Source organism: Aethalodelphis obliquidens, unplaced genomic scaffold, assembly GCF_003676395.1.
Source record: "Aethalodelphis obliquidens isolate GAN/ISIS:26980383/991018 unplaced genomic scaffold, ASM367639v1 scaffold9, whole genome shotgun sequence".
NCBI classification, from domain to species: Eukaryota; Metazoa; Chordata; class Mammalia; order Artiodactyla; family Delphinidae; genus Aethalodelphis; species Aethalodelphis obliquidens.
The window spans coordinates 27930123-27943695 of NW_020837953.1; the positions used below are offsets into that span (position 1 = coordinate 27930123).

General features: G+C 51.8%; 1 protein-coding gene across 6 annotated transcripts in view; it reads left to right on the forward strand.

Annotated features, from left to right (window-relative positions):
• The window catches only part of COL16A1 (collagen type XVI alpha 1 chain), a 51375-nt gene extending 44528 nt beyond the window's left edge, over positions 1-6847 (forward strand). For all 6 annotated transcript variants that reach the window (XM_027109349.1, XM_027109351.1, XM_027109347.1 and 3 more), the window contains 9 exons: positions 474-524; positions 882-971; positions 2433-2468; positions 3049-3093; positions 3972-4160; positions 4524-4590; positions 5341-5517; positions 5698-5775; positions 6507-6847. In XM_027109349.1, coding sequence (XP_026965150.1) covers positions 474-524; positions 882-971; positions 2433-2468; positions 3049-3093; positions 3972-4160; positions 4524-4590; positions 5341-5517; positions 5698-5775; positions 6507-6709 — 936 coding nt within the window. In that variant the 3' untranslated portion in view covers positions 6710-6847. The remainder of the gene's footprint in view (positions 1-473; positions 525-881; positions 972-2432; positions 2469-3048; positions 3094-3971; positions 4161-4523; positions 4591-5340; positions 5518-5697; positions 5776-6506) is intronic.
• The last annotated feature ends 6726 nt before the right edge of the window (positions 6848-13573 follow it).

Below are 13573 nucleotides of genomic sequence, written 5' to 3' on the forward strand. Positions count from 1 at the left end.
CGGCAGGAGACCAGGGAGCTTGGGGCTTCTCTGTGCGGACGTTGGAGTCGGTGCTGAGCCCTTGCCCCTCATCCCCCGGCTGCGCACAGGAAAGCTTCTGGTATCTGCTCTTCCCAGAGAACAGAAGGAAGGCGGCAGGGGGTGTGTGGGGGGGGTACTCAGAAGACACCCAGGCCCACGTAGCATGTACCTTACTCCCTCTGCACTTGACTCTGACTCCCAGATCATCCCCTCCGTGTGGGCCCCAGAGGTACCACTCGGCCTGCGGCAGGCATGAGGGTCTTGTGTGTTCAGGGCCCCCCAGGCCTCAGCTCTGGCGTAGGTCAAGTGCAAGAGCAGAAGGAAGGAGGGTTCGGGGAAGAGAATGGAGCAGTCATGACAAGGTTAGGGCGTGTTCTTGCTGTTGGTCCTCCGCTGCCCCCGGGGCCGTATTACTGGAGCCTCTTTCCATCCCACTGCCTGGCTCTCTTTAGGGGCCTCCGGGGTCTCCAGGCCAGCCAGGCCCAGCTGGAATCTCTGCAGTGGTGAGTGGCGTGCTCCCCTTGTCCCTCCCTCCCCGGAGTTTGGCCCTGCTCTGCTGCAGGCTCCTCGCAGAGGGAGCCGGGTGGGGTGGGGGGTGAGGGCTGGAGAGCGGCGTGTCCGCAGCCCCCCTCCTTCCCTGGCATCGGCCTCTCCTGCGTCCAGACATCTCCCTCACTGGCTTGTGGTGAAGACCTCTGGAGAAGCCTGGAGGCCATCCCAGGGTCCTTCCCCAGGTTCAGGCAGCGCCACCTCCCCGTGTGCGGCCTTAGGGTGGGGGTCATGGCCCCTGGCGCACAATGTCTGCCTCTGGCTGCGTGGGGTTCACTTTTCCCTCTCACCATCCCCGTCTTTTTCCCTAGGGCCCGAAAGGAGACCGAGGATCCACTGGAGAAAGGGGCCTTTCAGGTCTTCCGGGCCAGCCTGGTCCCCCTGGACACCCTGGCCCCCCGGTAAGCCCCCACATCTTGCGGCACAGCCCGGGGGAAAGGGCCAGTGGGCTTTGTCAGTTGCACGCAGCCCTGCACTTCTGAGGCCTCCAGGGAAGGGGAGGCATTTAGCACAGACGACGGCAGCTCGGAGACAAGCTGTACAAGCCAGCACTGGGCCGGCCACACAGCAGACCGCTGCTTCCAGCCGTGCACCGCTGTACAGATCCCCCCACTAGGTGTCGGACAGGGGAGACTGGCCCCTGTTCCACCCCTGCCCCCTCCCCAGGGGAGTCTGTTGGTAACCACAGAAAACCTGTAAATGTCAGGCACCAGAAACGCTGCGCTACTGCTGGAGCTGTTGCAACAGCTCAGAAACCACTCCTTAGTTTCAGCTAGAGTTTATACTAAGAGCTGTGATATATTGGTCACTGACAATGTGCTGAATGGTGACCTACAAATGGTGACCTACAAATGTGCTTGACATTTTGTCATTTAATCTGTACCACAACCCTATTTAGTAGGTCGGATTGTCCCCATTTTACAGATGAGGAAACCAGGGCTCAGCAAGGTTAAGTAGGTTGTCCAGAGTCACACAGCTAGTGAGTGCAAGAGGCTGCCTGACTCCAGAACTTGCGTCCGGAGCCACTCTGCGATACTTTCTCTTTCAAAGGTTCCAGACAGGTGGCCACATCAGGTGGAACTGACTGCCAGTCTCAGGGATGAAAAATCTCCCCGGGGACTGAGGCAGGGACCCATGTCTCCTAGTCCCCAGGTCAGGGTGTTTTCCACCCAAGCAGACTTCCTTCTGGGGAGCAGTAGCAATGCCCCTGGGGCTGGTGCCCTGGAATGGGGTGGATGACTCTAGCCCATGCAGGAGTAATTGGACGGGCCGAGTCTTGCCTCCAACTCATCTGATTCCTGCTGCAGACCCTGGGCAGGCAGGTCCCACCAACCCTCCATCCCTCCTGCCTACAGGCTCAGGAGCCTCCAGGGTCCCCGGATGAATGTGTCAGTTGCCTTGCAATCACAGATTCCTCTTCCCCAGCATCCCACTAGAAATGGGCAGGGCCCTGGAAGCAGCCTCTCCTATTTTGGGGAGGGAGCGGACACTAGGCTGCCCTGGCCGATCTCTGCGACCTCATCAAGGCCAGAGATTCAGAGTTCACGCCTTCATTCAGCAAACACTGAACATACACTCAGAGCCAGGGAACGTGGGAGATGCCAGGATCTCAAGCAAAGAGCAGGGCAGATGCAGTCTGCTCTTCCCCCATAGAGCTCAGTCAGTGGGGCGGCCGGGAGCAGGCTGGAGGGTGGGGTGGGGTCTAAGTTTCCACAGCCTGTGCCTGGAGCATCGGGGGGAGGTGGGGAGGATCGTGACTCCTCGGTGGAACTGGGGCTGGCCATGCCTGGTGGGCGAGGTGAGGCATGAAATGCCCAGCTGGCTTGGCACTCACCACAGCTCCATTGCTCTCTACTCCCCAGGGTGAACCTGGTGCAGATGGTGAAGCTGGCAAAGAGGTACCGTTGTGCTGGGTTCCTCCTTTTCTCTTGGGGATGCTGCTTCTTGCTCCTAGCTTCGCCCTGACCCCTCTTCATTCATTCAGTAAATGCTCCCTGTTTGCACAGACTGTCTCTGGACAGATATACAGGAAACCGGTGCCCTTATTCTCCTGGGGAGAGGGACTGGGGACTAGGGGAAAAGGATGAGAGTGAGCCTTGCTTTTCACTTTTTTTTTTTTTTTTTAACCGTATACTTGGTCAAAAAGAGCCAATAATCATAATAATACTCCAAATAAACATTTCTTGGGCACCAGCTCTAGCCAGGCCCTCCCTTTCATTCTGACTTCTCACCTCTTTTTGTCCGTGACAAGAGACCCAACCAACACGATCACACACGGCCACACCCCAGGAACATGAGTCTCCCTTCCAGATGTCCCCGCTCTTGTTGGCAGGGAGGTTGACATCCTTTCTCACACAGAGCCCAGTGGACACGGCCTGGGGACCTAACACTGTGGGAGGTCCTTTCACGGCACCTGTCTTTCCTGGACAGCTTGGAGACGCTGCCCAGACTTGATCCCTGACTTTTGCTTTCTTCTAGGGACCCCCTGGAAAACAGGGAATGTACGGACCCCCTGGTCCAAAGGTGAGTGGGCACTGGCCGGGTTTGAGAGGAGAAGCTCATGAGTTGATTAAGCCCAACTCTAAGCTCTGACTTTAGCCGTGGAGAGGAGACACAGGAAGGCCAGTGGGCAGGGAAAAATGTGGGCAGAACTTGGAGCAACGTCGTCTCTGACAACTTCTCACGAGGGGCCGTTCCAAGGTTCATTCACTCCTGATTGATTGATTGATTCATTCATTCATTCTGCGAGCATCCGCTTGGCCTTGCTTACCCGCCAGGCCCTCTGTCCCAGCCTTGGGCAAACAGAGGTCCCTGAACAAGAGGTGCCCACTTAGTTCAGTCACACTTACACTGGAGCGTGGCAGGTTTTACTGAGGAAGATTAGACGTAGCACCGTGGGATCAGAGGGAGGGAGCAATCAGCTCAGCTTAGGGCGTCAGGGAGGCTGCACAGAGAACAGGGACATTTCAGCTGAGTAGGCGGAGTGCACCGCGGAGAGAGGAGGGGAAGGCAGTCCAGGCAGGGAGGACTAAGACACACGGCCGAGTCAGAATTACAACCAGTGAGGTGTGGCTGGAGGTGCAACGAGGCTGGAGAAGATGTGGTCAGGACCGCCTCATGAATGGCCTTGAATGCCTGGCCAAGGAATTAGACCTTTATCCTGAGGGCAGCTGGGAGCCATCAGAATTTCTAAGTAGGGAGTAACAACATGAAAACTGTCCTTTAGAAGGACTGCTTTGGGGGCAGCGACATGGGGCAACCTGTCAAGATCCTGTGCACAGTCCAGAGGGAGACGCCGGGGGCCAGGTAGGGGGCTGAAGACAGGAGCAGATTGCCGAGACATCGTGAGGTAGACTTGACAGCACTCGGCAATGCTGGACTGTGACTTCCCGTCCTTGCAGGGTGACCCGGGACCTTCAGGGCAGAAGGGCCAGGCAGGGGAGAAGGGAAGAGCTGGCATGCCTGGTGGGCCTGGCAAGAGTGGCTCCATGGGACCTTCTGGGCCGCCGGGTCCTGCAGGAGAGAGAGGCCACCCTGGATCTCCGGGACCTGCGGGGAGCCCTGGTCTGCCCGGGGTGCCTGGCTCCATGGTAAGGCGGGGAGGCTGGCAGCCATGGGCACTGGCCCACAGAGCAGGCCTGCGGGGTAGAGCGTGGACCATTTTAGAAGCTCTTGCTGACACTCTACAGGAAGGAGCATGACCCCCTTATGGGTGGTTCTTAGCTGTGTGGGCGAGTTGAGGGGATTGGGGACCCTTTCCCCAGAAAAATGCACTGACTCTCGAAATGTTTTGTACCACTTCAGGGGGTTAGGACAGTGGGTTAAGTATCTGTGGGAGGCTCCTGGGACCCTTGCCTCCCTCCCCATCCTTTACTTCCATGAAGTCCATCCCCAGGGGAGATGAGCCCCAGGCTTGGAAGTATCACTGAGGCAGGTTTCTTCTCTCTCCTCAGGGAGACATGGTGAATTATGATGAAATCAAGAGGTTCATCAGACAAGAGATCATTAAAATGTTTGACGGTAATTGGCAGCTGGCTGGGTGGCAGTGGGTGCTGCTCGCCCTTCCCAGCTGCTTCTCCACCCCGCCCCGGCCTCCTTTTCCTTAGAGCTCAATATCCACCTCCCCCCCCACCCCTACTTACCTTGCTCTCCCACTTACAGGCATATGTTCAATTAGGCTTCAGCCTTTCCTGCCACCTGCTCTGTTCAGAGACAGAATGATTCCCTCCTGCCCTCCCCAAGCCCCCGCTGGAGCAGAGGAGACAGACGAGAAAATTGATATCAAATGAGTCTGCATAGAGTGAGCTCTAAATAAAGGGGCAAGCAGCAGCGCTAAGAAGGCTGCTGTGGTTTCATTTTAAGCTTTTTTTCCTGTTCATTTGTTTGTCCAACATTGACAGGCTAGGGACTGGGGAAAACATGGACCTTTCCGGAAGGGGCTAGACATCTTGCTTGGGAAGCAGACCTTGAATGCCAAGCAAGGAGTCTGGACTTTATTCTGAAGCCAGTGGTGAACTCAGGAAGGCCAATGGAGAAGAGAGATGCTGTAATCAGATCTGTGCTTCAGGAAGCTCACGGTGGAGAGCGAGGAGCGAGGTGGGGCTAGGGCACAGGAGACCACTTAAGAGATCCACCCACACGTTCCTTGCTCTGACATCCCTCTGAAGAAAGGCTGTCTTGGATTCCATGCTGGGGGCCTGTCTGTAGCATCTGCAGTCGTTCTGAGTCCCTGGGGGGCACCCTGTGACCTGTCCCTGACCTTTCTTACAGAGAGGATGGCTTACTACACCTCCAGGATGCAGTTTCCCATGGAGATGGCAGCAGCTCCGGGACGACCAGGGCCCCCAGGGAAGGATGGTCCCCCGGGCCGGCCAGGTGCCCCGGGATCACCTGGGCTCCCTGGTCAGATTGGCAGAGAAGGTCGGCAGGGCTTGCCCGGGATGAGAGGTAGGTCTGCCGTCCGGTTACTGAGGTGCATACCTAGCTCTTGGGGGCAAACACGAGCATTGCATGAGGTCTGTTGTGAATATGCCATTTGTGTGTATACATGTGTTTCAAATAATTCTGCTGGGTGTGTCATTGTTCTACTCAGGGATGGGGCCTCTTATTTTATTCCTTTTGTTCCAGGATTGCCTGGTACCAAAGGTGAAAAGGGAGACACTGGTGTTGGCATTGCAGGAGAAGTTGGTCTCCCCGGCCCCCCAGGTAGGAAAAGCCAGCCTTTGAGACCATGAATCTGGAGCAGTTGAGATCGCCTTTCTTTATGTTCCTTCTATAACATAGTTGTGTAGAACCTGAAGTAACCACAGGCCTACCAACCATCATTTAGAGTAATGCCACTGCGTGTAAGATACTCTACGAGGGCGTGTGTGAGAGTGTGCGTGGGGAGGGGGGCGGGTGTTGGGGATGCGGTGGAAGACCCAGTGCCTGCCCGCAAGTCCTAACCTGGGCTAGCACCACACAGTGGAAGAGAGCTCGATGTGGTGGGGCCAGGGAACGCAAGTCCAGGTCCTGCTCATCCTCTTACTGGCTCTGTGACCTTGACGAGCCTAAGAGGGAAATGGCTAAAGCTTCATAGCCTGGCTCTGAGGTGTAGCTTCACCACTTACCAGGTGGGCGACGTCTTTGAGCCTGTATCCTCGTCTCCAGAAAGAGATCATAGTTTCTTTTTCATGGAATTGTTGTGAAGATTCAATGAATAATGCAGAAGAAGCACTTGCCTTGTGCCTGGCACGTGGAAACTCTGAATAAAACTAGCCAGTAGTATTATTGTTATCGTTAAACTAATGTAAGGATCAGATCAGGTCTTCATGAAAATATGGTGTAACTGGAGAAATATTTATCAAATGTAAGGTATTATTTACCATGACTATTATGTTTTCTTTTCTTGTGATCTGGGTTTCCTGATTTTCCTTCTCTGACTCCTTCCTCCCTAGGTCCTCAAGGTCCTCCAGGATATGGCAAGATGGGTGCAACTGGGCCGATGGGCCAGCAAGGCATTCCTGGCATCCCTGGCGCCCCAGGCTCCATGGGCCCACCGGGCAAGGCCGGCCACTGTAACCCCTCTGACTGCTTTGGGGCCATGCCAATGGAGCAAGAGTACCCACCCATGAAAAACATGAAGGGGCCTTTTGGCTGAAATCACCATTTCCATCAGATGAAGGACTCCATTGGGAACAAATGGCTAAAACTTATAGGATTCTGGATGGGTTGTGAATGTTTTGGGTTTTTAATTGCTATTAATATTTTTTTATCAATAAACAAAGAAACAAAACTATCTGCAATCTCACTTCCAGTGGGGTTTCTCTGGGGCTGCAGCTGCATCTCCCTGTCATCCTCCTCTTGTCACTTGGTCCCAGGGTCAAAAGAGGGCACTTCCTTCATCGTCTGTGGTCAACCAGTCAAGCTGTGGGATGCTGCTGTATAGGTGGCCCCCAGCTCAGCTCTCCTCTCCAGATACTTCTGAGTCAACCTTTGGGCCTCTGGACCTTGTGTCCTATCCTTCATGGCACACTTCTCCAAGTCAGAGACGGGGCATCGCTCAGCCTCTTCCCATGGGTGAGCCAAAGGTGGGTTTGAAGACCCTGCTTGCAGCTCATAAAGGCCTCTCCCTATTTGCTTCCCTTTAAGAAACCAGTGTTTGGTACCCCACCCACCTCTTCTTGGGTGTGACCCAAAGCCAGTCCAGGTGCACCTTGGGAACTGCCACTTGCTGCTGAGGTGCATTCATCTGCCTGGCGGCACCTCCAAGCACACATGGTTCTCTTCTTGCTGCTCCAGTAATTCCATGATTAGAAAGCCTGTGCAAACAGGAGGAACGATAGGTCGCAGCCCCTGGCCCAGGCAACGAGGGACTGCTGCTTCTCCAGGAAATGACATGGAAACTCCTGCCTGTACCAGTGCATGGCCCTGTCACCAGCTCTCCTGGACGGCGCATGACATCTTTTGTTATTCTTTGTTAATCTAGCTCGTGTGGTGCTTTTCCTGTACCTCTTAGTCTAGGCCTTCAGAAACAGATTGCATCAGTGCAAAGGGGTCATGGGCAAACCACAATCAGATCTGAATTCATTGTCCTCAAAGTCCACTGGGACTTTGCTGATCTATCTGCTGCCTCCTTCTCCATATGTAAAAAGGCTAGGAAGAAAAAGAAAAAAAGACAGCAAGTTGAATATTACAGAAGCATTCTATCTCAAGCTTCTTCCTTTTCTGCTTTTCAGATCTCTTGTCCTGATGGGCTGGTTGCTCTGTGAGAAATCAACAGGGCACATCCAGAGGGACTTCCAAAGAAAGGTTTTTTACTGGCCCCAGCTTTCTGGAAGGTTTATTCAAGTTGGATAAACTTCAAAGGGATCACAGAGCAGGCTGAGAAATGTACCCAGAGTCCAGATGCTTATCCAAACTGCCTGAAGCCTTCAAACTGGCCGTAAAATCTCTCCCGAGCTGGCACTTCCAGCACAGTTTTGAAAATTCCCTTCTCCCATTGAGCCCCCAATACCGAGAGGTTTTCAGAACCTTTGCCCTATTTTTTTTCCTGCCAGGGGCAGAGGTGTGCCGATGGCCAGGGAAATGAAATCAGGCAGACTCCTGAGCATGCCAAGTGCCTCACATGATGTTTCTAAAGGAGCCAATTCTTACTTTATCTCTCACCAGCAATTCTCAGTTAACCCTGAGTCTAACATAAAACATTAAAAAGCAAACTCATCCTCTTTGCATTGAAGTAGCAGCCAGTTTTGGACAGCGGATGAGGACAGATGTTAAAGTGCTCCCATTGGAAGGCCAGCTTCCTTTCCACCCAGTCTGTGAAGCACTAACCGATGATGGGCCTCGTGATAAGAAGCACGTTGGTGTGAGTAGAAAGAAAGGGAAGCAAGGACCAGCTGTTGAATTGAGCAGGTTGGCTTTGAAGGCCAGAGGGGGAAAATCGCTATGAGGAAACATCAAACTCAAGCCCTCTGAGGACCACCAGGGAACCGATCCTTACAGAGTAAATGATGTTTTCTTCACTTTTCTTCTTGAGTCAAATTCATACTACTCTTAGGGGGCTCTGCGACAGGCTAGGTTTAAGCTTTCATGATTTGAGTGTTTGTCTCCCCGGAGTTTGAAATTGCTGTATCCTCTTGGACCATGAAGAACCAGATGGAAACCTGAATTTTATAGTCTCTGTTACCATGGTCAGCAAAAAAAAAATGGTAAGTTCAGGAGCTGGGTAAGCTGGTAAGCTGGTAAGTTCAGGAGCTGGGTAAGCTTTTAGAGAAAGGAAGGAGGGGTGCACCCCTTCCCCTCCTTTCAGGCAGCTCTCTCACTTTCCGTCTGTCTTCATTTCTTAGTGTAGTTATTCCAGGCTTTGCAGGCAAGACACAGATCATTCAGATTGGCAATATCTAACTTGATGAGTCCATTACCTCTTTCTACTTTGTGCCCGGAACTGTACCAGGCTCTGGGGATTCAGAGGCAAACTAGACAGACAGGATCCCCGCCTCCACAGTGTCTAGGTGGAGAGCAGAGAGTTAAACAAGCAGTTACAATAACGTGGGATGATGGGGCAGTACCAGGCGCCAGGGGAGCACAGAGCTGAGAGACCTAATCTTGTCTAGACAGAGATCTATGTAGGCAGAGGGAACAGCACATGTCAAGGTCCAGAGATGACTGAGGACAGCACGCTGAGTGATGAGAGACAGTGCATGTGGTTGGAATGTGGAGTGCGAGCGGGAGAGACAGTGGGAAGCAAGGGTTTCACGTGAGGCTGTGTCGAGCCAGGTTTGCCTAACAGGGAATTCTTAATTTGAGAAACCCTCTGCTCTGTAAGATGGAGAAAAGGCTGCTGCGTGTTTATTCTGCAGAGAAAAATCCCTGACTTTGATGCCTTCTGGAATTTGTCTTCTTTTCTGTCTGAATATTTTTTCCCTGTCACCAGAACTCAACAGAATCTATTTAGACTCTTCACATGTGGTCCGTTAAGCCCTCTGTAAGACTAGATCATTTTGTCGTTGTCCTGAATAGTTTAGGGGAATAGAATGTATCAGTGCAGCCTCCACATGATCCTGTGTTAGGGGAGTGTGGCCAGTTGTCTGCTGTTCTCATTTTTCTGTTGGTTCTGTGGAAAGCTACAAATCACCCTCTGATCCAAGGCATGCAACTGGAATTTAAATTTTGGAACTGGATCTAGTCGGAATCAAAGAGAATTAATCCCATAGTAGTTAAGTGGGTATTGGTATTCCCTCTCAGTAAGCAATACTGGGGCTTGGTGCTGAGACAGGAGGCCTGGAGGGAATGATGTGTCTCCAGGGGTGGCCATAGTTTCCGGTGGATGGTCCTTCCATGACCAAGCTATGCCTCACCTCTAATGGGTCAACCATGGGGCTTCCATGAACTCAGGAAAGTACTCTGTGCTCTAAAAAGGGCTGGAATCCAAGTTTCCCCCTTTGGCTAAAGCTGAAACAAAAACAGGAACTTCTCCACCCACCTCTGTCTGCCTCAGGTAGCTGAGGTTTTGGAAATTAGTTAATTGTTTTTCAGTCTTTGGAAGATCCTGATCTCCATTTTACCCGGCCCTCTCCAAAATAAAAACACCTGGTCCTGCTGCAGGTCTTCCGAGGCACAGCGCTGGACTTGGCTTTGGCTGGCCTCTGACTGCCTGAGAGACGACTTGGATACCCTTGCCCCCAAATAGCACAGACATCCAATAGAATGTCCTCGTATGGGCCCTGTGATGGGCAGAGCCCCGGGCTGGGGCGTGAAATTCTCATAGCTTAATCCTCAGCCCCTAGAACAGAGCCTGGCAAATGGTGGGAACTCAACAGGTTAATATGTTTGTGGAGTAAAATGAGCGTGCCTCACACTGCTCCAGTTTGCAAGCCAGGTGTCACTCTTCTCTCTCCCTTGACCTTCAACCCAGACCGCAGGGCTTCTTCCTGAGATTTTGCAGTTCGATTCCACCAGTTTTTTGAACTATGTGGGCGGGGGTGGGGGGAGGCTGGTTTACAAAGGTAAAGAAGATAAGACCTACCAACTACTAAGTACTGAGTAGTTAAAAGGTTGTGGACCTGCCTTCAAATGCTGCCTTCTCCATTTCCTTCTGATAGTTGGAAGTCACTTAGCCTCTATCAACCTCAGCTCCTCATTATAAATGGGTAATAGTATCTATGTCAAAGGACTGTGGTGAAAATGAAACAACACACTGTACTTAGCACAATGTCTGGCACCTAGTAAGCATTCAATACAAGATACTACTACTAATAATAACTATAATAGTCATTGAACGCATGCCAGGCACTATTCTAGGCACGGAGGATAGAGGAGTGAATAAGAAAAGGACAATCCTACGATATACATGTAAACTTTAAAGAGAACAATTCAAGTAATGACAAGTGTTATGAAAGAATGAGACATAGTGATACCATAGATGACTAAAATGTGTGTAGGGGCAATGCTACTGTATTTGTGGTGTCAAAGAATGTCCCCCTCCCGCACGCAAGGAGGGGATATTTGAACTGAGACCTGGATGGCAAGGAGAAGCTAGCCAGTGAAGAGCCAAGGGAAGGGCATTCCAGACAGAAGGAAGAGCTAATCCAAAATCTAGAGGTGGGAATGAGCTTGGTACGTTCCAGGGGTGGAGACCAGGCCAGCATGGTTGGAGTGACCTGAGGACTGCTGTGGCAGGAAGTGGGGCTGCAGACGCAGGCAGGGTCTTGGTTATGTAGGGCCATGAAGGTCATAAGGATGAGTTTAGATGTTCTTATGAGTTATTGGAAGCCTCTGAAGGAGTTTAAGTCCAGGAGTGACATTATCTGATTTATATTTAAGACAATCGTTCTGGCTGCCCTGTGAAAAATAGAATGTGGGGGAAAGAGTGAAAGCAGGGACGTGGATCAGGAAGCTATGGTCATGATCCAGGCCACAGATGACGGTGTCTTGGACTAGGGTGACAGTGCAAACCTGGAGAAAAGAGCAGATATGGGTCTATTTTTGAACTAGAGCACAGGGAAGTGGGAGAGTATGTGGAGAAACAGAGGCCACACAAGAATGATCCTAGGTTTCTGGCCTGAGAGGCTGGGTGGATTTTTGGAGATGAAGGAGAGGAACAGGTTTTAGGAAACATATCAAAGAGAACTCGTGTACAGGCAGGCTAGAATATAGCACAGTGACAGTACCAAGGGCACTGGGAGGCAGGCGAGAGCGTGGCTAACTCTGGAGCTGCGGGGAATGTGGGGCGGCTAGATGCAGGATGGGATTGGAACTGACCTTTGAAGGACTGGACTTGGGAGGGCTGCTGGTTCCGGGAAAGGAGTGGTTTGAGCATAAGTCTGGGCATGAACAGGTGCCATAAGCTCATTTTTTCGGACCTCTTTACATATTGGTTTCTGACAGCTGAGGAAACTGAGACTCAGAAGTTCAATCACTTGCCCAAGGTCATAGAGTTAGCAAGGGGTAAAATCAAGATCCCCATTCCAAAGAAAGGGGGCTGAATGGTGGAACTGAACACAGGAGCACAGAGCAGCAGACAGACAGGGACTGTAACACAGGATTGAAAAAGTGAAGGGTGGGCCAAATTGTGAAGGGCCTGGGGTGACGACGCAGAGGCTGGGCCTTATTTTGCAGGTGGAGATGAAGAGGAGCCATTGTAGGCTCTCCCGTGGGCAAGCAGCATGATCAGCACTGTGATTCTGGAAAGTGCCTGGTGTTGCCTGAAAAAAAGGCACAGCTTGAGAGTTGTGAGTTAAGTTTTATTCGGGGCAAAATGAGGACTACAGCCCAGGAGACAGCATTTCAGATAGATCTGAAAAACTGCTCCAAAGAGATTGGGGGGAAGATCAGTATACATGTGATTTTGGTGAAGGGGGAGTACACACGGTCAAGCACATGTTTTTTGCAGAAGGTTACTGCTAGTCATGAGGGGAAGATGTCACCATGGAGGATTTTCCTGCTTTTCTAGATACGAGGAGATGAAGAATTGGGCTCATAAAATCGTCTCCTCTATCTGAAAACCCGTTCTGCCAGTTTTTCCCAGAGCACAGAGTGCCTCATTCCTGATCTCCACTCTGAACTCCTTTCAGGGGGTGTTGAAGGTCAGCAGCTACAGCAGCTCTTAATCTGATCCTTGTAGAGGTAGTTGGCAAGTGCCAATCTGTAGGTGACACTGGCGAGATGGTTAGATGGGCCAGAATGGAAAGCACCTCATAATACTATTAATTAATTTTTTAAAAATACAGGTCCTGGAGATATAATGACAAGCAAAACCTGACACAATCTGTGCCCGCATGTAAGAACTAACAAATTAAATGAGCATGCAAACAAGTGGAGAGCCTGAACCATGAACAGGCAAGTACATGACTATGAGGTCACTTAGTCACCAGGATTTTACTTACTTTGGCACCAGTCCTCAAGACTTCCCTGATGAGAACTGGGACATTCACTGACCCCAGTTCTAGGTTACACTCTGCCCCTAACCCATACTGAACTAGGGCAAGTCACTGCTTCTCTGGACCTCAGTTTCCCCATTTATGAAAGAAGGGGCTCTAGATGATCTAATTTCCCTCCCATTCTGACGGTTTGGAATTTTCCTGTCCAAACACCATAGATCCCACTCCAAAGCTGCTAACTGACACGTGGTGCCTGACATTAGAACGCAGTAACTTCTCGCCCTTGCCTCTAGCCTTCCCCGGAGGCCTCCATCTGTTCCCCGTCGTCACGGTAACCGCATGGGCCTTCCTCAGCTGGAAACTTTGAGTGACGACAGCAATTACGCCACTATCATGCGTCCCATATGCCAGGTTAAAACATGGCCACCGCTGCAACACACCACCCAAGCTTCGCCCTAAATACCCGGGCCCGACCAGCCCTAGAGCCTATTCTAGGGCAGGAAAGAGAGGAACAGGTGCGCCAGTACAGCGAAGAAGATTTCTGAGAACGTCTCCGGATCCTTAGCTTCTCCGGCGTCTCTGGGAGGCACCAAATCGCCGCCCTATAGCGTCACTTCCGTCGACCCATGCGCCTAGGATTGATA